Source organism: Globicephala melas, chromosome 1 (assembly GCF_963455315.2).
Source record: "Globicephala melas chromosome 1, mGloMel1.2, whole genome shotgun sequence".
In the NCBI taxonomy this organism is placed as follows: domain Eukaryota; kingdom Metazoa; phylum Chordata; class Mammalia; order Artiodactyla; family Delphinidae; genus Globicephala; species Globicephala melas.
In genome coordinates, this window is record NC_083314.1 from 50075578 (window position 1) to 50099682 (window position 24105).

The 24105-nt window shown below is 36.1% G+C and overlaps 1 protein-coding gene across 2 annotated transcripts in view; it reads left to right on the forward strand.

Annotated features, from left to right (window-relative positions):
• The window catches only part of LOC115862980 (torsin-1A-interacting protein 2-like), a 38066-nt gene extending 15087 nt beyond the window's left edge, over positions 1-22979 (forward strand). For both annotated transcript variants that reach the window (XM_030875327.3, XM_030875325.2), the window contains 4 exons: positions 11632-11810; positions 13800-14315; positions 16497-16598; positions 17642-22979. In XM_030875327.3, the coding sequence (XP_030731187.1) occupies positions 11777-11810; positions 13800-14315; positions 16497-16598; positions 17642-18402 (1413 nt within the window). In that variant the 5' untranslated portion in view covers positions 11632-11776 and the 3' untranslated portion in view covers positions 18403-22979. The remainder of the gene's footprint in view (positions 1-11631; positions 11811-13799; positions 14316-16496; positions 16599-17641) is intronic.
• The last annotated feature ends 1126 nt before the right edge of the window (positions 22980-24105 follow it).

The window sequence follows — 24105 nt, forward strand, 5'->3', positions numbered from 1 at the left end:
GTTGTAACTCAGTCATTTTTCTCAACTGTGAGGAGGGCTCTATTGTAGCCCTCCTCAAAAACAGTTCTGTGTGTTGTCATTATAAGGTATGTGAGTATATAGGCAAGAGAAAGGAATCAAAAATACTAATTTTAAAATTACATTAAGAAGGGTACTTTGCCTTCATACATGATTATCATTACATACCTGATATATGGTCAGCTCTCAGAACTAACATCATGGGGTAGAGTTCATAAAATTGAGCAAGGGAAAAAATTTAGAAAGCGTTGTAGCTTTTCAGCTTCGGTCTTTTTAAGTATGACTTTACTTGGCTTAAAATATTGCAGATTATTCTAAAATACTCTACTTCATAGTTATGAATAATGAATTTTAAAGTATAAGTGTATTCTTAAAATTCTCATGACAATTGATTCACTGTTTTGGATTATATGAGCCATAATAATCTATACTTCTGTACTGTAGGAGAGTTGATAATTACTTACACGTAATGGTGGCCATTTCTAGACTTCTAGAACTACTCTCTGTTATTTTAATGCAGACCTAGGAGTGGAAGTTTAATGGAAACTGTGTTGGGGCAACTGGAAAGTACCTACTAAAGCAGAGTCTGTCTTGAGTTGTGCGTGACTAAGTTAAGATTCATCTCTAAGTTGTAGGAGAAGGTAGCCCAGGCAGACAGGCACGCAAGAAAGAATTCCATGACATCCAAAGTGTATGTGGCAATCAGCAGAATACAGATATCTGTAAAAGTGAGTTGAGCCATACCCCTTCTATCTCTTCAGTCTCCTCTGGCAGCCCTTGAGTCTCCATGGAAGCTTGGGAACACAGCTTGAAAACTACTTGTTATAGAGGAAAAATAATAGCTTTGGAGCCAGCTGACCTAGGTTTGTCTTCTGATTCTGGCACTATTAAATGACCTTGGGCATTTTAACCTTTCTGTATCCAGTTTCTTCATCTGTGAAATAGGTTATGTAGTAATACCTACCTCATACTGTTGTGAGGTTTAAATGTGGTAACATACGTCAATCATATGGCATGTAGTACGTCTTTAGGACTAGGAAGGGTATAAGAGAATGAGGCAGAAGTTAGAACTAGGGATGAGGGATAGTCTTAGTTTTAGAACAGGGATTAAAGCCAATTGTTAGAACTTGATGCTGAATTGTTAAAAACTTCTTAAATCCTTCCTGGTGAAGAACAAGATTAATCTTGGGACTGAGGTCGATCCTGTAATTATGTATGTCAAATGGTCTTAGATGTAAAGATTAAGAGGCCTGGTGGGATGAATGACCCAAGGCAAATCATTGTCACATTTTTTAGGCCCATTTATAATCATAATTGTGGTAGATGTAGTTGCTACATGATTTATTATATCACTTGAGACTTTCACAACACCAAAATAAGCAATTTGAGAAGAGTTGAAGAATATGTGCAAATTTACCCAGGTCATATGTGCTAGAGTCACAATTCAAATATAGAATCAGGATGCCTTATAGTATGTTTATGATACATATATATATTTTTTACTAGTTGTGTGTTCTTGGGTAAGATTCTTAACATCTCTATATCTCAGTTTCCTTATCTGTAAAATAGAAGGAATATTAATAGTCCATACATCATAAGATTGAGGTTTACAGGATGGAGTAGGTTGGGTGAGGTCCTACTGCTCTCCCAGCTCTGATTTTGTTCTCATGGGTAGCTTTTCTTTGTCCTATCTCTTCTCAACTGGATATGACAAAATGTATAGGAGGCTGTGGTTGAAGTGTGCCTCTGTAACATAAGTTCATTGTGTGTGGGCTCAGAGTTACCATTACGGGCCTTTCCTTTTTTTCTTTTGAATTTTATTTTATTTATTTTTTTATACAGCAGGTTCTTATTAGTTATCCATTTTATACATATTAGTGTATATATGTCAACCCAATCTCCCAATTCATCATACCACAGGCCTTTTCTTTTGATTTTTACTTTTCCTCACAGAAGCTAATATATTTTTATTTGATTACTCATTTAAAAAATATATTAACATCAATCATATAGAAAAGTGCAGGAAATAACATTCACCTATGTACCCAGGTCTAAAATACATTAACTTAGGAAAGATATCCCATGCTCTTGGATTGGAAAAATTAATATTGTTAACATGGCCATACTACCCAAAGGAATCTACAGATTTAATGCAATCCCTACCAAATTACCCATGACATTTTTCACAGAAATAGAACAAATAATCCTAAAATTTATATGGAACCATAAAAGACCCAGAATTGCCAAAGCAATCCTGAGGAAAAAGGGAAAAGTAGAAGGCATAAGCCTCCCAGACTTCAGATGATACTACAAAGCTACAGTAATCAAAATGGCATGGCATTGGCACAAAAACATATATGGATCAATGGAACAGAATAGAGAGCCCAGAAATAAACCCACACACCTATGGTCAATCTTCAACAAAGGAGGCAAGAATATACAATGGGAAAAAGACAGTCTCTTCAGCAAGTGGTGTTGGAAAAGTTGGACAGCCGCATGTAAATCAATGAAGTTAGGACACACCCTCATACCATACAGAAAAATAAACTCAAAATGGCTTAAAGCCTTAAACATAAGACATGACACCATAAAACTCCTAGAAGAGAACATAAGCAAAACATTCTGACATAAATCATACCAGTGTTTTCTTAGGTCAGTCTCCCAAGGCAATAGAAATTAAAACAAAAGTAAACAAATGGGACCTAATTAAATCTACAAGCTTTTGCACAGCAAAAGAAACCATAAACAAACCGAAAAGACAACCTACAGACTGGGAGAAAATATTTGCAAATGATGCGACTGACAAGGGCTTAATTTGCAGAATATACAAACAGCTCATACAACTCAACAACAAAAAAAAACTCAATTGAAAAATGGGCAGAAGACCTAAATAGGCATTTCTCCAAAGAAGACATGTAGATGGCCAAGAAGCACATGAAAAGCTGCTCAACATCACTAATTATTCGACAAATGCAAATCAAAACTACAATGAGGCACCACCTTACACCAGTCAGAATGGCCATCATTAAAAAGTTTACAAATTTTAACAAATGCTGGAGAGGGTGTGAAGAAAAGGGAACCCTCCTACATTGTTGGTGGGAACATAAGTTTGTGCAGCCACTACGGAAAACAGTATGGAGGTTCATCAGAAAACCGAAAAAGAATTACCATATGGTCCAGCAATCCCACTCCAGGGCATATACCCAGACAAGACTATAATTCAAAAAGATAGGGAATTCCATGGCGGTCCAGTGGTTAGGACTCCGTGCTTTCACTGCCGAGGGCCCAGGTTCAATCCCTGGTCGGGGAACTAAGATCCTGCAAGGTGCATGGCATTGCAAAAACAAAAAGATACATGCACCCCTATGTTCATAGCAGCACTGTTCACAATAGCCACGACATGGAAACAACCTAAATGTCCATTGACAGATGAATAAAGAAGGTGTACCTATATACAACAGAATACTGCTCAGCCATAAAAAAGAATGAAATAATGCCATTTGCAGCAACATGGATGGAACTAGAGATTCTCATACTAAGTGAAGTAAGTCAGAAAAAAAAAGACAAATACCATATAATATCACTTATATGTGGAATCTAAAATATGACACAAATGAACTTATGTACGAAACAAAGACTCACAGACATAGAGAACAGACTTGTGGTTGCCAAGGGGGAGGGAAGGTGGAGGGAGGGGTGGAGTGGAAGTTTGGGGTTAGCAGACGCAAACTATTATATACAGAATGGATAAACAACAAGGTCCTACTGTATAATACAGGGGACTATATTCAATATCCTGTGATAAACTATAATGGAAAAGAATATAAAAATGTATATATATGTATAACAAATCACTTTGCTGTACAGAAATTAACACAACTGTAAATCAACTATACTTCAATTTGAAAAAATAGATAAAATGCGCTAACATTTTGCCACATATACCTTTTTTTCTTTTTTTTAGAGGCTTTACAGGTACAGTTGAAACCGATTCTTGTTCTCATCCTATTCCTGTCCTTTCCTCCATAGAAGCAAGCATATATCCTTTCTGTTCATGTGTTTAAACAATGTACAGAGCAATAAAATAGTTGAACATTTTCAAAATTTTATTACTCAGTAACATTCATATATAAACATGTATTATGCATCAGTCTGTAGAGATAACCTTACAACATTTAATTTTATGTGTTGGAGTCTGCTAAACTTGGTTGTATTACTGCAGTGCAAAGGTCATTCCATATACCAGACAATGAACACCTACCAGGCTGACAAAACATTACCACTGGTACATTGAGATGGAGCAGAAAAGGTGCATCTTAAAGACAGAGCACAGGGTAGCCACAACAGAAGAAGAGGCACTGAGGCAAATTTGTGTCCCTCTTCAGGGAGGTCTCAGGATATCGAAATAGTAGGCATCCCTCAGCCTACTATCTGTTGATTTTCTCCAGTTATGGAGAATGCAGCCTTACTACTTTAACCTGGTTCACGCCCTCATGGAGACAGTTAAAGCAAAACAATAAGTTTTGGTGCAGATTTCAGGGTCACAGAGAAGTGGAGATAACTACCAGTGATAAGGCTGTTTTCTTTAAGTGGAAAAATGAATCATAACCTCCATAAATGGGGCACTGAAAACCAACATTTCACAATTTAACTTGAAAGGGACTCACTTCATCAGTTCCTTTTTGCAAAAGATACCATCAAAGGTATTTTTTTTTGGACATTCTTATGGAGTGGTTTTTCCTACAGCTGCAGAAAGTCTCCAACATGCCTATTTTCCATCAGCATGAGGCTCTGCCTCACTTCTATTACACAGTCCAGAGATTCCTAATGTATACATTTCCTGGTATTGATTGGACACTGTTGAAAAGATTGACCTGCCTCTGGAATAGTGGCCTCCAGATCTCCCAGATACCCCACCATGTGACTTTTTGTGAGGATGTGTCAAGAACCTCTGTGTTTGTACCACTTCTTCCTTGTAGCCTCGAGGGACTACGTTTTGGCTATGTACAACGATGTTACAAAGGGTCTGAGTGAAATGGGCTATAGGAATGATGTGTGCCTTGTGACAAGAAAGGTGTATATTGAACATTTGCAAGATTATTGAAATATCTCTCATGATTTCTTTGCAGACTGCTTATTGACCACAACCCCGTTTCCAAGTAATACGTTTTTTAAAGCATTCAGTTGTTATTTGAAAAAAAGTTTTTTGAGGATATTCTACATGCAATAAAATGTACAGATTTTAAGTTTGGTGACAAACACTACCTCAATAAAAATATGAAGCACTTTCATTACTCCAGAAGGTTTTCTCATGCCCTTTTCCAGTCAGTAGTCCTTCCCCTAGGAACCTCTGATCTGTTTTCCATCACTGCAGACCATTGGCAATTCTAGAACTTCATATAAATGGAATCATTTGGCATATAATCTTGTGTGTGGCTTTTTTCGCTCATCACACTTTTTAGATTCATCCATGTTATGGTATGTATCAGTAGTTGGTTCATTTTTTTTTCATTCGTTCAATTTGTTTTAACATCTTTATTGCAGTATAATGGCTTTACAATGGTGTGTTAGTTTCTGCCTTATAACAAAGTGAATCAGTTATACATATACATATATCCCCACATCTCTTCCCTCTTGCATCTCCCTCCCTCCCACCCTCGCTATCCTACCCTTCTAGGTGGTCATAAAGTACTGAGCTGATCTCCCTGTGCTATGTGGCTGCTTCCCACTAACTATCTGTTTTACGTTTGGTAGTGTATATACGTCCATGCCACTCTCACTTTGTCCCAGCTTACCATTCCCTCTCCCTGTATCCTCAAGTCCATTCTCTAGTAGGTCTGTGTCTTTATTCCCGTCTTGCCCCTAGGTTCTTCATGAACATTTTTTTTTTTTTAGATTCCATATATATGTGTTAGCATATGGTATTTGTTTTTCTCTTTCTGACTTCACTCTGTATGACAGACTCTAGGTCCATCCACCTCACTACAAATAATTCAATTTTGTTTCTTTTTACGGCTGAGTAATATTCTATTGTATATATGTGCCACATCTTCTTTATCCATTCATCTGTTGATGGACACTTAGGTTGCTTCCATGTCCTGGCTATTGTAAATAGAGCTGCAATGAACATTTTGGTACATGACTCTTTTTGAATTCTGGTTTTCTCAGGGTATATGCCCAGTAGTGGGGTTGCTGTGTCATATGGTAGTTCTATTTTTAGTTTAAGGAACCTCCATACTGTTCTCCATAGTGGCTGTATCAACTTACATTCCCACCAACAGGGCAAGAGGGTTTCCTTTTCTCCACACCCTCTCCAGCATTTATTGTTTGTAGATGTTTTGATGATGGCCATTCTGACTGGTGTGAGATGAAATCTCATTGTAGTTTTGATTTGCATTTCTCTAATGATTAATGATGTTGAGCATCCTTTCATGTGTTTGTTGGCAATCTGTATATTGAGAAATGTCTATTTCTTTGGAGAAATGTCTATTTAGATCTTCTGCCCATTTTTGGATTGGGTTGTTTGTTTTTTTGATATTGAGCTGCGTGAGCTGCTTGTAAATTTTGGAAATTAATCCTTTGTCAGTTGCTTCATTTGCAAATATTTTCTTGCATTCTGAGGGTTGTCTTTTGGTCTTGTTTATGGTTTCCTTTGCTGTGCAAAAGCTTTGAAGTTTCATTAGGTGCCATTTGTTTATTTTTGTTTTTATTTCCATTTCTCTAGGAGGTGGGTCAAAAAGGATCTTGTGTGATTTATGTCATAGAGTGTTCTGCCTGTGTTTTCCTCTAAGAGTTTGATAGTGTCTGGCCTTACATTTAAGTCTTTAATCCATTTTGAGTTTAGTTTTGTGTATGGTGTTAGGGAGTGTTCTAATTTCATTCTTTTACATGTAGCTGTCCAGTTTTCCCAGCACCACTTATTGAAGAGGCTGTCCTTGTTCCACTGTACATTCCTGCCTCCTTTATCAAAGATAAGGTGACCATATGTGCATGGGTTTATCTCTGGGCTTTCTATCCTGTTCCATTGATCTATCTTTCTGTTTTTGTGCCAGTACCATACTGTCTTGATTACTGTAGCTTTGTAGTATAGTCTGAAGTCAGGGAGCCTGATTCCTCCAGCTCCGTTTTTCTTTCTCAAGATTGCTTTGGCTATTCGGGGTCTTCTGTGTTTCCATACAAATTGTGAAATTTTTTGTTCTAGTTCTGTGAAAAATGCCAGTGGTCGTTTGATAGGGATTGCATTGAATCTGTAGATTGCTTTGGTTAGTAGGGTCATTTTCACAGTGTTGATTCTTCCAATCCAAGAACATGGTATATCTCTCCATCTGTTTGTATCATCTTTAATTTCTTTCATCAGTGTCTTATAAGTTTCTGCATACAGGTCTTCTGTCTCCTTGGGTAGGTATATTCCTAGATATTTTATTCTTTTTGTTGCAGTGGTAAATGGGAGTGTTTTCTTGATTTCACTTTCAGATTTTTCATCATTAGTATATAGGAATGCCAGAGCTTTCTGTGTATTTTGTATCCTGCTACTTTACCAAATTCATTGATTAGCTCTAGTAGTTTTCTGGTAGCATCTTTAGGATTCTCTATGTATAGTATGTCATCTGCAAACAGTGACAGTTTTACTTCTTTTCCAATTTGGATTCCTTTTATTTCTTTTTATTCTCTGATTGCTGTGGCTAAAACTTCCAAAACTATGTTGAATAAGACTGGTGAGAGTGGGCAACCTTGTCTTGTTCCTGATCTTAGTGGAAATGGTTTCAGTTTTTCACCATTGAGGACGATGTTGGCTGTGGGTTTGTATCATATATGGCCTTTATTATGTTGAGGAAAGTTCTCTCTATGCCTACTTTCTGGAGGGATTTTATCATAAATGGGTGTTGAATTTTGTTGAAAGCTTTCTCTGCATCGATTGAGATGATCATATTGTTTTTCTCCTTCAATTTGTTAACATGGTGTATCACATTGATTGATTTGTGTATATTGAAGAATCCTTGCATTCCTGGGATAAACCCCACCTGATCATGGTGTATGATCCTTTTAATGTGCTGTTGGATTCTGTTCGCTAGTATTTTGTTGAGGATTTTTGCATCTATGTTCATCAGTGATATCGGCCTGTAGTTTTCTTTCTTTGTGACATCTTTGTCTGGTTTTGGTATCTGATGGTGGCCTCATAGAATGAGTTTGGGAGTGTTCCTCCCTCTGCTATATTTTGGAAGAGTTTGAGACGGATAGATTGTTAGCTCTTCTCTAAATGTTTGATAGAATTCTCCTATGAAGCCATCTGGTCCTGGGCTTTTGTTTGTTAGAAGATTTTTAATCACAGTTTCAATTTCAGTGCTTGTGATTGGTCTGTTCATATTTTCTATTTCTTTCTGGTTCAGTCTCGGAAGGTTGTGCATTTCTAAGAAATTGTCCATTTTTTCCAGGTTGTCCATTTTATTAGCATATAGTTACTTGTTCAATTATTTTTGAATCACTCTATATATTATTGTGTTTATTAAATTTTATATAAATGCTTTAATATTGTACCTTTATAAATTTTTGATATCTAACTCATTAATTTATATACAATATTATGTTTTAAGAATATACTACAATGGGCTTCCCTGGTGGCGCAGTGGTTGAGAGTCCACCTGCCGATGCAGGGGACACAGGTTCGTGCCCCGGTCTGGGAAGATCCCACATGCCGCGGAGCGGCTGGGCCTGTGAGCCATGGCCGCTGAGCCTGCGCATCCAGAGCCTGTGCTCTGCAACGGGAGAAGTCACAACAGTGAGAGGCCCGCGTACCACAAAAAAAAAAAAGAATATACTACAATTTAAAAATTCCACTTCCTTATTTATGGACATTTAAGATTTTCTCATTTTTCCTCATTTTAAACAATGCTGCTACAAACATCATTGGGCACTTGAGGAAAAGTTTCTCTAAGGTATATGTCTAAAAGAATTGCCGATTTATAGAATGTGTGTGTGTCTTAACTAGGTATTGCCATATTGCTCTCCAAAGCTATAACAGTTTACTTCATTGCCAGTAAAGATCTCTGTATCTCCAAATCCTCACCAACACTTGGTATTGCCTGATTTAAAAATTTTTGCCAATCTGGTGGTTGTGAAATGGTATCTCATCATTAATTCATTTTGCATTTCCTTGACTAAGTTTCTTACCAATTCAGTAGACTTTTAGATGTCCTCTTTATTTAACTGCTTGTTCATCTCTTTTGCCCACTGCTTTTAAAATAACATTATTTGTCTCTTACTGATTTGCAGCAGTCTTTATGTATTCTAGATATTAATCTCTTAATGATTATATGTGTCGCTGATATCTTTATAGTCAGTGAATTTTTTAACCATGATTTTGATGATTTGTCTAGAGATTAACATTTTTAACGTCATCACATTTGTCCAAGTTCCCCTTATGGTTTGTATATTTTATATCTTGATCAAGAAAACCTTGAGATTATAAAGGTATTCCATGCTTTCATCCAAAAATTTCAAAGTTTTGCTCTTTACATTTAGGTCTCTTATCTGCAATTGATTTTTGTGGAGGTAGAAATCTAATTTTTTTCCCATTTGAAAAGTCATTTGTCCCAAAACTATTTATTCACTGATCCATTCTTTTTCTTTTGTCACTCAATTTCCTTTATTTATGTATGCATATATTTCTTGTCTCTCTATTCTGTGTAATCTGTCTCTTCTTACACCAATGCCCTATTGTTTTTAACGTCTTGCTATATCTGGTAAAAATATCCCCCCTTCTTCAAAATTCCTTTTTCTTTCTTCAGAATTATCTTGACTCTTCTCAATCCTTTACTGCTCTTTGTGAATTTTAGGGTCAACTTGTTCATTCCATAAGAAACATATAACAATAAAAAAATTGTCTCAAGATTTTGTTTCAAATTGCAATGAATTTATAGATTAATTTGGAAAGAAGTGGCATTAAATGGCTTTGAGTCTTACTGTCTATATGTATTTCTCTATTTAGGTCCTTTTTATGTCCTTCAGTAAAGTTTTATACTTTTCTCCCTAAAAGTTCTTTTCTTAAAAGTTTATTGAGGTATAATTTACATACCATAAACTTCACCCTACTCTAAAATTCTTGCATATGTGTTGTTAGATTTATTACTAGGTACCTTCTAGTTTTTATCATGAGGTACCTTACAGTTATTGTGAATAGCATCTTCGCTTTCTAAAATTTTTGTAACCGGACTTTATTTTTAAAGGATTGGGGACTTTTTATTTTCTATCACAAAATGGATAGGAGGTAACCCTCATTGCAACATATGATGGTAATGAAAAGGAGATGTATAAGCCTAGTCCCAGGAGTCTGAAGCAGATAAAAGGGTGACAAGGAACCCTCCAAATCTGAGACTTGTTTCTAAGTGTTCACACCAGCAGAAAGGAGGCCTGTTTTTAACCCCTCCCTTCACATTCAGTTTATAGTTGACACCACTCTATTCGTACATTCAAGCATTCATTCACTTATTCATATTCTTTTAAATTAAAATATGGGGTTCTTGCTGTATACTAAGATCTGTGCTAGGCATTTGGGATTAAATTTTTTAACTTGTAAAATTAGATTTTATAAAAGAGTGTTGTGAGAAGGACACAAAAAAGGCTAGTTGACTAACTTCTCAACTAGGCTAGCCAAAAAATGTAGCACTTTACAAAGCTCTTTCACACATATTTTTATATTTAGTCATCATAGCAATCCTTAATCATTTTTATAGATAGTGAAGGTTAAGTAACTTTGAGTGGTATGGTTTTTGACAAAAAATAAGATTTAACTATAAAATGACATGATTAAGTTTTTATTGCTTATAAATTGCCTCTGATTTTTATTCCTTTTATATACAGCTCATAATCATTTTTTTTGTTTTTTCTTACAGAAACATTTAATTAAAGACTATAGAGTAAACACAATGTCTTAAGATCATAATCATTTATATTTAGTCTTCTTTGAGCACTGTATAGAAGGGCATTGTATAAAGAGATACCTGTCTCCATATTTTACAAAAGAATACTGTGTGAAAACCACTAAGAAGGCAGTGACTAAACACAAAATGTGTATTTCCTCTTCCTAACACCAAGACAGCCATCTTAGTTTGTAGGTAGCCCGTGTGCATTGTAACTTGTTAATGATAAGTGAAAGCTTCTGATAGGCAAACTCTGAGAAATTTATATGGGACAGAAATTGAAGACATAAAGGAAATCTGCAGTGATTAACTCAACAGTGACTTAAATTTTTACTCGTAGAATTACTTTTCATTTCAATTTTTACTCTTAGAATTACTTTTCATTTCAGTTTCAAAGATGTTCTCTTCAAGATTCTGGTCACTTGGTCTTACTTTTTACATCCTTCCAGACACATTGGAATGTATTAGAAGGCTATGGCATCTATACAAGGTTAATAATCTGAAGCTTTTCTTCAGTGTGTAGTCTAGGATTTGGAATATGATCCTCATGAAAGCCAGAAAACACTTTCTCTTCACTAGAAAAGTTTCAGAGAGGAAATATTACTCAAACTAAACAGATTTAGTAAATAAAGCTGAAATTGGCATTTCTCCCATGTATGAATAAAAAAGTCATTTAATTTTTTTCATTTTATTTTAGTCACTGTATATATACCTTGTTTCCTGGGTCCACGGGAAGCATGAGCCTGTTGGGACTTGGGACAAGAAGAAAACAAGACATCTGCACAAGGAAAACCAGACACTAACAAAAAGTATCCCAAAGTCTGAAGAGATAAAACGCAAACATGACCGACAGAGGACTTAGGGATCCTCCAGAGGGTAAGACTAGTTTGTACAACACTAGGTTTGTGCTGTAGGAAACTAGGGCTGTGCTAGAGAAAAAGTCTCTGGTGACTAAAACTGAAGTTTGGAAGTAAAAAAGAAATTAACTTAATTGCTTAATTTGTTATGATTCCTATTCTTTGATATTTACTGAATTTTACCATAATACCAGACCCTAATTATGAAAAAGAGTTATATTTTAGAGACTCCCATAGTAGGAACCTATAGTATTGGAAAAATTACAATGCATCTTAAAAAAAGATGGTAGACAGATCTTTAGAGTTACATTTTTAAAAATCAGGTAAGCTATATGCTATATATTTAGAGGGGGATCTTTCAGTTATAAGGAAAGATGAAATTTAAATTCTTCATCCTACTTACGTGTATGTGTCTATATATATATATGATATAAAATAGGCAAAATATGAAGTAGGTTTTTCAGAAGAGAAGGGTATATTTAAATATTTTATTAAGGATATTTTTAAATATATGAAAGTAGAACAGTATAATGAAGTCCCATGTACTCAAAATCTAACTTCAACTTTTACCTACCTAATAGTACTCTTGCTGCCTGCCTTGGAATATTTAAATGCAAACCCAAGACATTATATCATTTTATTTGTCAATACTTTAGTTTACATCTCTTAAAGATAGATTTAAAAACTAAAAAAAAGAACCAAAATAGCATTATCACACCTAAAAAATAAATTAGTAGTTATTCCATGCTGTCATCATATATACAGCCAGTATTCACATTTCCCCCATTGTCTCATAATTTTTTTTTTCTTCACTGTTGGGTTTTTAAATTCTTTTTTCTTTACATTTGGGCCACATACTGCATTTGATTGATACATCTTTTTGGTTGCTCTTTTTTTTTTTAAGCTTTATTATGGAAAATTTCAAACATATAAAAGTAGAGAGAGGAAATGAATCTCATGTACCCATCAAACAGCTTCATCTGCTGTCAACATATGGCTAATGTGGTTTCATTTATACTCCCTTACTTCTCCTTACCCCCATATCATTGAGTTGAAGCAAATTCTAGGTGTCACATAATTTTAGCCATAAATACTTGAAACTTATCTCTAAATGATAAGGATTTCTTTGTAAAAACACTATCACAATACCTTTATCATAAATAGAAGATGAACAATAATTCCTGAGTCTCATCAAATATCTGGTGTTCAAAGTTTTCTGATTATATCATAAATATTTCTTTAACAACTGGTTTGCAGGACAGTGAATCTAAACAGTGTGGTCCACACATTGTTGATGTATTCAAGTACCTCTTAATCAATAGGTTACTCCTTTTTTTTTCTTGCCATTTATTTTTATTTCCTGCTGTTATTAAATAAACAAAGTCTTTTGTCCCTTAGAATTTCCCTCATTATGGGTTTTGCTGATTACATTCCTGAGGCATAATTTAATGTATCCCTCTATCCCTGTGTTTCTTGGAAACTGGTAGTTAGCTCTAGAAGCTTGATCAGATTCAGATTCAGTTTGGCAAGAATACTTCATAAGTGGTATGGTGTACTTCCTATTGCATTGAATTCGGGAGGTTATAGTAATGTCTGGTTTTCCTTCTTTTTGTGGTGTTAAGATTGATCAGTGGGTTCAGCAGTTGTCAGTCTCACTCATCTCGTTCATAAAATTCCTCATTATCCTTTTGCATAATGGTTTTAGTTGCTGTTGATGATTATTGCCTAGGTCTGTTATTTCATTAGGGAAGAGGATGTATTTAATACTACCAAAAATTGGTTTGTCATTCAAAATAGTTTTACATTCATATTATTTGTTAGATTAACATGATAGTGAATTTGTTTAATCAGTCACCTTTAGTGAAAATCAAGAGAAGTAATGTTTAGGAAGAGTGCCTCATAAGCCATAAAAATCTATATAAATATTTTTATTAATCAGGGACCTTGTTAAAATACAAAAATATAGGGAAATTTTTTAAATAAAAATTACAAATTTTTATCTCAATAGACCCTCAAAAGGATTTGGAAAATGATCCATCAATAAATTGTCAGGCACAGGAGACTACAGTGACAGCAAGTCCCACTGAAGAAGCTCAGACCCCAAACCCTGCCTCTGGTCTTAACAAAGACCACCAAGAGGTAGCATCAGTTGGTCCAGGAAGTACAGATACAGATGATCAATCAGAAAGTCCAGATGAAACAGATGATAGGAAATATCCAAAGGATACAGAAGGTGAGAACAGCCAGAGTTTCCAGGGTGGAGAACAAGGGCATCCGCTCCCTTCAGAAAGTCTGGGTGAAGACCTCTTGGATCCAGAACCCAACTGTTCTCCAAGTGACAAGGTGGGAAGAACAGACGCACACTTAGTGAGCAGCTCTGCAGCCCTCCCTGAGCATGTGAGCGACAGACCCGGAGCTTTGCAGGAGCCACCTGTCCTTGACCCTCAGGATACCCAGAGTCCTGGGCATTCTAGTGCAGGGCTGGAGAGCCAGGACACACTGAGGAAGCGACTGCCGGCACCAGGTGAGAGAACCCCTGAGCTTGTCCTGTTTTGTACTGTTCTTTTCAGAGAACTTCTCTTTCCTTCATAGGATTAAGGCCTTTGCACCTTGCCCAAAGTCACATAAAGAGATATAACTGACTTGAGATTAGAATGAGGTTTCTCATATCCTAAACTAGCTCATTCCACTACATTAAGTTGCTTCCCACACATTAGCTGCGTTTTTTAACGGTTTTTATTTATTTGCTGTCTGTATTAATCCAGTATGATTTTTTTTAAAGGCATGACTTTTAAAAAATTTACCTCTGGCTTTTTCTTTATTTCTAATGAGCATATCTTCACTTTCACTTTTTAAAATCTTTTACTTTGGGGGAAACTAAATGCTACATAAATCAAGAGATAGGTATATTTAAAAACCAACATCAGTGGTATAGGACCCTTAACTCGGTCATCTTTCAGTTTTATAGGACTTTAAGCAGATTAATTTTTCTATACCTGATTTTCCCCACTTGTATATTAAGGAGAACAGCATCGTATCATTCCTTACAAAGATAATAGTTGGAATGTGCAAAGTCTTTACACGGGAACTCAAGAGATGTGGATTCTAGTTGTGGCCCTACCACTTCCTAACTTGGGTGAACTTAGGCATCTCTCAACTTCCTGGTACTTCAGTTTCCTATTTGCAGACTGAAGAATTAGGACAAGATGCTATCCAGCTGGTCTCTTCCAGCTTTTTTTACCTTCTGTGATTTTATGGATTTGGACTGTGTGGATTTGTATTTTATAAGTACTCTGAAAGCTCAGTCTGAAATGCCTATTTGCCAGAGCAAAGAAATATAAGACATTCTGTTCATCAGGGACTTGACTAAGGGCTAGAATTCCATGTTTCACCATAAGTCAATGTCTGGTCTCAAATATATGTTTCATTAGTTAATATTAGAATAGTCTGTAACTTCAGGGAAGGCAAGGGCTATGTCTCTCTCATTTACTGTGTTTCTGTGGCACTTGGCACAGAGAAGTGACTTTATGAATATTTGTTAAGTGAATGAATGGATATGATTTGTATGGACCACTATCTGCCATCAGACTTTCACCGGTATGCAGGGTCACTGAGTAGAGGAAGAAAATACTGTTTTAAAAATGCAGTTTATGTGTGGGAAGCAACATAATATAATGGAATGAGCTAATCTAGGAAATGAGGAACCTCATTCTAATCTCAGCTTGGCCATGTCTCTTTATGTGACCTTGGGCAAAGCCCTTAACATCCCTGGACCTTTTGTCACAATAGGTAAAGTAGGGGGCTACAGTAGGTGATCATTAAAGATCCTTTCAGTCCTTAAATTCTGTGACATGATATTTTAAAAACCCGTGTTTTGGTGTGATATAACTAAATGAACTATCGTTTATAGGTGAGGATGACTCTACTTCTTTATGTTAATAGAGTATGTTATTTGAGTTATTTCTCCAGTAAGGGTTATGGGCAGTAGTCAGCTTTCATTGTTATATGAGGTACTTGGCTGGGGTCAAGCACACATCTAGACTCTAGAGTGACTTAGCTCAGAGTCTACAAAATACCGCCCTCCTTTTCACCCACACATTTTATGATTGGTGTCTCACCCCACACCTACATTTTTATATAGTTCATAACTTTTCTTAACCTTGTATTCCTTGCTTTGTATACCTCGTTCACTAAGTTTCAAGCTTGCTTTTGTAAGCTATTTTGCAAAGGTAAGCTATTACTGTACAGTAATCTCTCCTGTCTCTAAACTTAATGTCTCTGTTATTTGTATATTAGGGGGTCTTCAGGAGCCTTTTGAGATGTGAACACTGGAATTAGAGCATCATTGCCCTGTGATGTTGAGTCTTGTGTACATTATTTCTTAAATCCCTTCTTAAATCACATGTTAGATACGTTTGGCTGCAATATTAGGATGCTTGTTTCTTTGTCCTTGATGTAAGAGCCAGTGAAGGATTGTGGGTGTAGCAACACTATCCTGAAGTGAATTTCACAGCATTTCATTTTATTCTAAGTAGAACAAAGGTAATGGTGAGCCGTAAGGAAAAGACAGGAAGTTAGCTTAAATTTTATAAAGTATGGAAATCCTGTCAGGTAATTCTTTGCTTCGGTAAGAGGTATAAAGGTATACACACTCTCATTAGTGTACTGTCTAAAAATAATGTTCCTTTTTTTTTTTTTTCCCCAGAGGTTGAGAGACATCAACAAGAAACACAAAAATTGGAAGGAAACAAGGAGAATGTACAGGATACCATAAGGAAGATTAATAAAAAGGATTTTCGGAGCTATGGTAAGAACAAAACTAGTCTTACTGTAGTGATTCACATTCAGAAATTCTCAGAGAAGTACCTAGAAAACTAGCAGATTTAAATAGTTTTAACATTGTTTTAATATTTTTTTTTAATGTTTGATAGTAATATTAGAATAGAGCAATAGAGTTCTGGGGATTTTTCCCTTAGGGGTGGCAGCCAATATTTTGCCATCCTTAACAAAATGGGAATTCCCACCTGAGGAAGGGCTTTTCATAAACAAGAAACTAAAACTGTTCTTTTTTTAATTGAAGTAAAGTTGATTACAGTATTGTGTTAGTTTCAGGTGGACAGCAAAGTGATTCAGTTATATATGTATATTTTTTTCAGATTATTTTCCATTATAGGCTATTATAAGATATATGAATAGGGCTTCCCTGGTGGTGCAGTGGTTAAGAGTCCGCCTGCCCATGCAGGGGACACGGGTTCGTGCCCCGGTCCGGGAAGATCCTGGAAGATCCCACATGCCACAGGGCGGCTGGGCCCGTGAGCCATGGCTGCTGAGCCTGCGCGTCCGGAGCCTGTGCTCCGCAACGGGAGAGTCCACAACAGTGAGAGGCCCGCGTACCGCAAAAAAAAAAAAAAAAAAAAAGAATATAGTTCCCTGTTAAAGCTGTCTTTTCAATGAAAAAGAAAGTATTAACTTCTCAAATGGCATTTTTACATTTTGACTGTTTAGGAAAAAATGGCCTATCTACAGGTAGGTAGTAGATACTTTTGAGATGGTAGAAGAATATACTGATAGTTCATTTCTAAATCACATCAGTAGCTATAGCAAAAAACATATAAACTTAGATTTTACCTTTTAACAAAGATGTTGTTACCTTCAAATTTCTTCTTAAGAAATTAAAGAAAAAGTATTTCCAGTAGATTTCAACAGCTGAAAGTTTAAAGGACTTAGGCAAAAGAAACTCACCACAGGCCAGTAAAACCTGACAGCGTATCTGCCTTTTTTCAGTTTACCACAGGCTTTACTTCTGACTCACATTCTAATTTTGTCTTTTATTTTCTGTTTCTCTGATAGGCTCCATCTTTCTTGGCTTCCTGGTTCTGATTCTTGTTTTGCTAAGTTCTGTTAGTAGCTATTATTCCTGTCCGGCCCAGCAAGTGCCCAAAAATCCAGCTTTGGAGGCCTTCTTGGTTCATTTCAGCCATTTGAAGGATAAATTTCCAGGCCAGAGTTCCTTTCTGTGGCAGAGAGGACGTAAGTTTCTCCAGAAGCACCTCAATGCTTCACACCCCACTGAGCCAGCCACCATCATATTTACAGCAGCTCAAGAGGGAAGAGAGACCCTGAAGTGCCTCAGCCACCACATTGCGGATGCCTACACATCTGCCCAGAAAGTCTCTGCCATTCAGATTGATGGAGCTGGAAAAACCTTTCAGGACAGTGATAAGGTCAAGGAGTCAGTTGACAAGAAGCTGAGCTCTGGATTTGAGAAGGGCCAGAAGGCTGCTGTGGTCCACCGCTTTGAATCCCTTCCTGCAGGCTCCACCTTGATCTTCTACAAGTATTGTGACCATGAGAACGCTGCCTTTAAAGATGTGGCCCTGGTCCTGACCATCCTACTGGAGGAGGAAACATTAGAAGCAAGTGTCAGCCCAAGGGAAACTGAAGAGAAAGTGCGAGATTTACTTTGGGCGAGGTTTACCAACTCTAACACTCCCAGCTCCTTCCGCCACATGGATTCAGACAAACTGAGTGGACTGTGGAGCCGTATTTCCCACCTGGTGCTGCCTGTCCAGCCAGTGAGGAGCATAGAAGAACAGGGCTGCTTTCTATAAGCTAAGCACAGAGTTGGTTATGTTCAGCATGGGTTTATTAAAAAGTCAGTTTAAAAGCCTTCCATTTATATGGAAGGAGGTTGACGAATGTGAGGAAATAGCCTGGAAAGCACAAATGAGCTTATTTGAGAAAAGAAATTTTCATTTTTTACTTTTTGTAAAATCTTTCTAATCTAAGCTTGACAAAGCTAAAAGTTGACCTGACTTTTTTTCCTTGCCTTTCAAGCAAATCAGGTATATATAACTGAGGAATGTTCTTCAATCCAAAAGTAGAGCAACAGAATCATTACATGGGAAGATAATCTTCTCAGTAACTACAGAGTGATTTTTGTTTTCTTGAGGCTCTAAGGAGCCTTTTGGATAGTATTTGGACTCAGATTAAAGCAATTACAATTATAAAACTGAAAATTTAAAAAAAATTTCTATCACATGTTAAATATTTTTAAAATTCATTTTAATAACCTAGTTGTGGGATTACATCTTATGCTTTTTTGCACTTTTGAATAGTATGAAAAAGGAAATAAGAATTCAAATACTTATTTACCTAAATACTATATGTAAGGCACTGTGTTTTTGTTCCGTTAATGAGCTCTGAGGGAAAAGCAGCTGTGCTCAAGAAGTGTTCTTAAAAATTGAAAACAATGGAGGAATTGTTTATAATCACTGCAAATGAAGAAATTCCAATTGGCTGTGTCTTCGCTTCAATTTTCTTGAATGATTTACAGCAGTGGTTTTCAGGCTGTCTACTGGCACCCCCCCCCCCTTTGTATCAAAGAAGTTCTTCTTTTTCCCATTTTATATATTGGGCTCCCCCCGTAAGATTTAATTGGATTTAATTGGAATAAAGAGTTCCACTAATAATGAAGTTTGAAAATCACTGATTAAGTGAAAAAGCATCTTGGAAGATAGGAAAAAAATGAAAATATTAAAACTCATGAGTAGGTTGAAAATAAAATACAGGTTTATCAAGAGACATGCTATTTATGAAGAATGAAGACTTATAGATGAATAGCAGAATGTATAAACTAGTATTTACTAGCATATTTCTATGCTTTTGGTTAATCTCTGTTATCATTTCTGTCTCCCCTGAATGGAATTTTATTATTGTCTACAATGAGAGTTTGAGTGCTTTAAGCAGAACAGATTTTAATAACCAGTTGAATCATAGATTTTTATATAGGTACATTAGCATAACTTTACCATACTGTTTACTTATTATACAGTGATGGAACGTTTATCTAATGCAGTTCATTTCTTGGCCAGCTAGTTAGAAGTATGATTAGGTTAACAATTAGAAAAATGCAAGAGATGCTATACTTAGTGAGAGGAAGTGGAAATGGTAGATAGATTCTAAGAGGTTTTAACAGCTAGTATTAATTGTTGGACCATGTTCTGTGATTGTAAGAAAGCTTGAGAAAGATGTTTATGGAGACAGTGATTGTTGATTTGCATCTCAACCCCGAAGGCAGAACTTTAGTAAAATGATCTTGACCTAATGAAGGATTTGTCCCATTACATGGCATACCTAGGAACTATCACCATGAACCTGGAATATTTCAGTTACGTTTTGGCCTCTGAAGTCATGTGACTAAATTATGGAAGGATTTTCGGAAACAGTAAGAAGATATAGGGGTCTTTGTTGATGCCTAAACAGAGAGCATAAAGACATGGGGGGAAGAATCTATTTGAAAGTGTTTGTCACAGGAAAAACAGATATGTTCTAACCAAGACCTGACATTGTGCTCAATTGAACGTAAGGCCATACCTAAAGGAACTGTTTTCATTTGGGACTTTGTGAAGGACTCTTCCGCTAGATTTGAGGAGAGACCTTCCTGAACAAAAAGTTAAAGCATAGTGAATATATCAATCCAATTTAAAATCAGTGGAAATTGAAGAAAAATCTGTATGCCATATTCAATATTTTTTGATATTTCTGGATCTCAGATGCTAGCATTACATCACACAAAACCATTGGTGCCTTGTAGAACTGGTGCCTGCTGACCTGTGCTACCTCAGATTTATAAAGAACCAGTATGAAGTGTGCACATCTAATCTGTCAGTGACTCAGATCACAGCTGAGACAAAGATGGTTTCGTCATTCAGTTGAATATGGTTTTTCATCATTTCCTTTCAGTATAATTTAGAAAATATTTCCAAATGTCACAATTTTTTTTTTTTACTGTTCAGCCTTTGTTAAAAAAACATGTCTCCTTCCATGTATAAGTGCAATCAACTGAAACTGTTGTCAGTTTTCTGTCCACTATTTCAAAAATCATTTTTAAAAGAAGCAGTATATTAGCTCTGTGTCCTCAAGAATAAAATGATTATTCTTAAAGCATAAAACTTTATATTTTTTAAATGTACAAATAAAATCTATTATCTAATGTACCCTTAGGTTAATTTTTATTCAATTGTACCTATTTTTTTTACATTTTTCAAGTTTCTAAATTTTCTTTTGTGTGTCTAGTAGTTCATCTTTCATTACTATAATAGATAGTTTGCTTGTTTGACTTAGAACAATGACTTGTGGGCATTTGATACGATATATGATACCCAAACATCACCATTTAATTATTATCATAGAACAACTCTAATTATGTTATATATTAATATAAATCACTTCTTGAGTGATACCAGAGTTCTAGAACCAACTGGTAGAATTATAAACTGTCTCTCGACTTGAGTTTTTTCCCCTGTGGGGTAAATTTTAGGTTTCCCAGTTAGCTCCCAAGCAATGCTGTTGTTTCTACTTCTAATTTTTAAATCAATAAAGTAATTTAAATATATTTCATTTGAAAGCTGCCAAGCTTATGTGGTAAGGTTCAGCAGGCCTGTGACCCACCATCCTCCAGGTAATGACACAGTTGAACAGTGTTAGCAGCTGAGGTGGTTTTGACCCTTTCACAGTTTTTGTTTGTTTTATACAGGAAACATAAGGAGCATTGATGATAAAATATAACAAATTCAGCATGTAAAAGTGATACTAATTCAGCAAGATGATCTTCTCTGGGACTATATTTGCATACATCTGACCAGTTTCTATGCAGCATAGTCAGGTGTCTAGTACTTCAAAAAGTAATGTTAAGCAGAAGATATAATCATTATAGCTGATTATCATTTATTGGGAATAAAGCTTATATCCATACACAGTTTATTTGTAGAGAAGTACTTTCAAATAGGAACATGATACCTTTTTTCTTTTATCATCTGAAAATAAAATCTAACAATTATAAAAATAAACCAAGACATCTTTGTAAAGCCCTCAATATGTCATTTTATAAAAGCAGTTTTAGTCTGCTTTTCATGTTGAATGTATGGTTAAATATTAATCTTTAATATTTTGTCCACCAATCTGAGCATAATATATTTCATTTTGAAATTTGTTGAAAAGTTAGTGGTTCTGTTTTCTCTTGTTTTTGTTTTTTTCAAAAATTAAAGTACCTTTAACACTATCACTTGTTCAATGGGAATGTTGATGTTTGTCTTTATATATGTATTGTGAATATTAATGATTATGAATCACTATCATACTCCATAGAAATATGATGAAATGATTATTCTAAAATATTTCTAAGGGTATCTATGAGATTATGAAATACTGAGGCTTATGAGTCACGTGGGAAATACTTGCTATGAATAATATATTTGCAAAGAAGGTGTTACCAATTCTAGAGAGAACTAAAGATATCTGTGTAAAACAGTTTTTCCAGATGACTTTAAAATATGCCTTATTCCTATTATGTTAAGTTTTAGGTATTAGGTTGTAAAGTAGCTGATGATGTGGGCCTAAATTTGCCTCATTCAGACTGAGACTGGGCTACTGAAACTCACTTCCAACTAATACACGGCCCTATCAGTTCTGTATATGGCAGTGCTTCTCGATCTGTTTTTAAAAATATACAAACTAGTTAAGAGCACTAGCCTTATCCAAAGGGCCTGAGAACACAACCAGTATCCCCTAATCTGTAAATAATTGGTAAAGATATAAATAATTCAGTTTTCAATGCCTTTCCTTCCAGGATTATATGCTGTGTTTACTTCAGCTTGTTTTGATGTCTTTAAAAATCCATAGATTGGTTCCTATGCTGGGAAATGATCTCCCACTTTTCCTCATTGAGGCTTCATAAACTAACTTTGCCCTTGGCTAAGAGCAGTTACCTGAACCAAAAAGAATATTTTTGGACTTGGGAAGCAGTGGGCTCAGTAGGTAGGGTAGAGCTGGCAAGAAGATGTGAAGGCCCGCGGCAGTTCCAGCCTTCCTTCTCCCTGTGCCCGCACTAGCCTCAGCCTTCTCAGCCCAAAGCTCCAGGCAGCTGCTTCTGGTTGAGCGGATTACAGGAGATTTAAATCTGTTTGCCATCCCTGTCATAAAAGAAACGGCACATTAACTTTCAAACAACTGCAATTTGCTTTTTTTTTTTTTAACCTAACAAAAAGAAACGGGCTTTGCCAGTATTAATGTCAAAATTCTTGGCATCCCCCTTCTTCCTTACGTAACCATGATTGTGTTTGCATTTGTTTCTTATAGATGTTGAAGAAAGTGCCTTATTCAAATTAGTTGTGTGGTTTTACGAAAAATAAATCTCCTTAATTTTTCTCCGTTGACTCATTCTTGATTATAGTTCCCCAAGTAGCAAGTTTATAGAAATGGGCATATGGTCATTAATGATGGGGAAGGAAACTGCCCTCCTTTGGTAACAAGTTCAAGAGCTAAAGAATCCTGTGAGTGTCAGGAGGCACCAGGCCATCAGTTGCAGGCCTCATTTAGCATTCTTCGTTTGCTCTTTCTACTTAACGAGGTTTTCTTCAGTAGGAGAGAGGAAGGGCTTGTAAGTAGAGCTCTGGGAATTGCTCCTAACCTAGGTGTGCTGATTGGGAATGTGTTAATCTTAAGAGTAGACATTTTTCAGTTGTGTGTCGGGGGAGGGAGAGGACAGTGTGTTAAGAATTTCTGCCGTAAAATGTTGTCAAACCAGAGTTAGAGCGCAGAAGCACCTGAATACCCATCTCAGCCCCTCACCCACCCTTCTCCCAGCTTTCTGTCCCCACTGTTTGTACCCCACTAAAAACAACAGACCTATCGACATTTTATTGAACAATTTTCCACCAAATCTGAATTCAGTTTTGAAAATCTGATTTATTCCTGCAGTTTAGAAAAATAGGAACTCTTGGGAGTCAGCATGTCTTAAGTAAGAGCTTTCAGTGGAATGGGCTAAAGTCAAAGGACAAGATGAGCCTGAAGGCAAAGAACATAGGGTTTTCAGCAACGTGATTTTTTAATTCATAAACTCACAACTAGAGGATGTTAAGATACTTCTCCAAATACGTAGGAACAGACTTAAGCCTCAATACTGTGAAAACTGCTTAATAAGGAAGAGAGGTGCTATGAGTTATTTAGTTACTGTAGGAATTGTAATTTTAAATAGTGTACGATAAAAATGATGTCAAGTCTGAAGTTGCAGTCTGGGTCATGGAACGTTTGATGCAGAAGCTGACAATGGTTCTTTGCTTGACCAAACTTTAGTCAGCCTCCTGAATATTTTTCTAGGCCTATCTGTGTACTTCTTTGGAAAACACAGTTTTAGCAAGAATCCTGCTAAGTCAATTTAACTAGAACCCCACACCCTCAATATCCTACCTGGCTCCTCATCTTCCAGCATCCCCTAGGTGATGTCTGATCACTCTGGCCTGATAGGTCAGTTT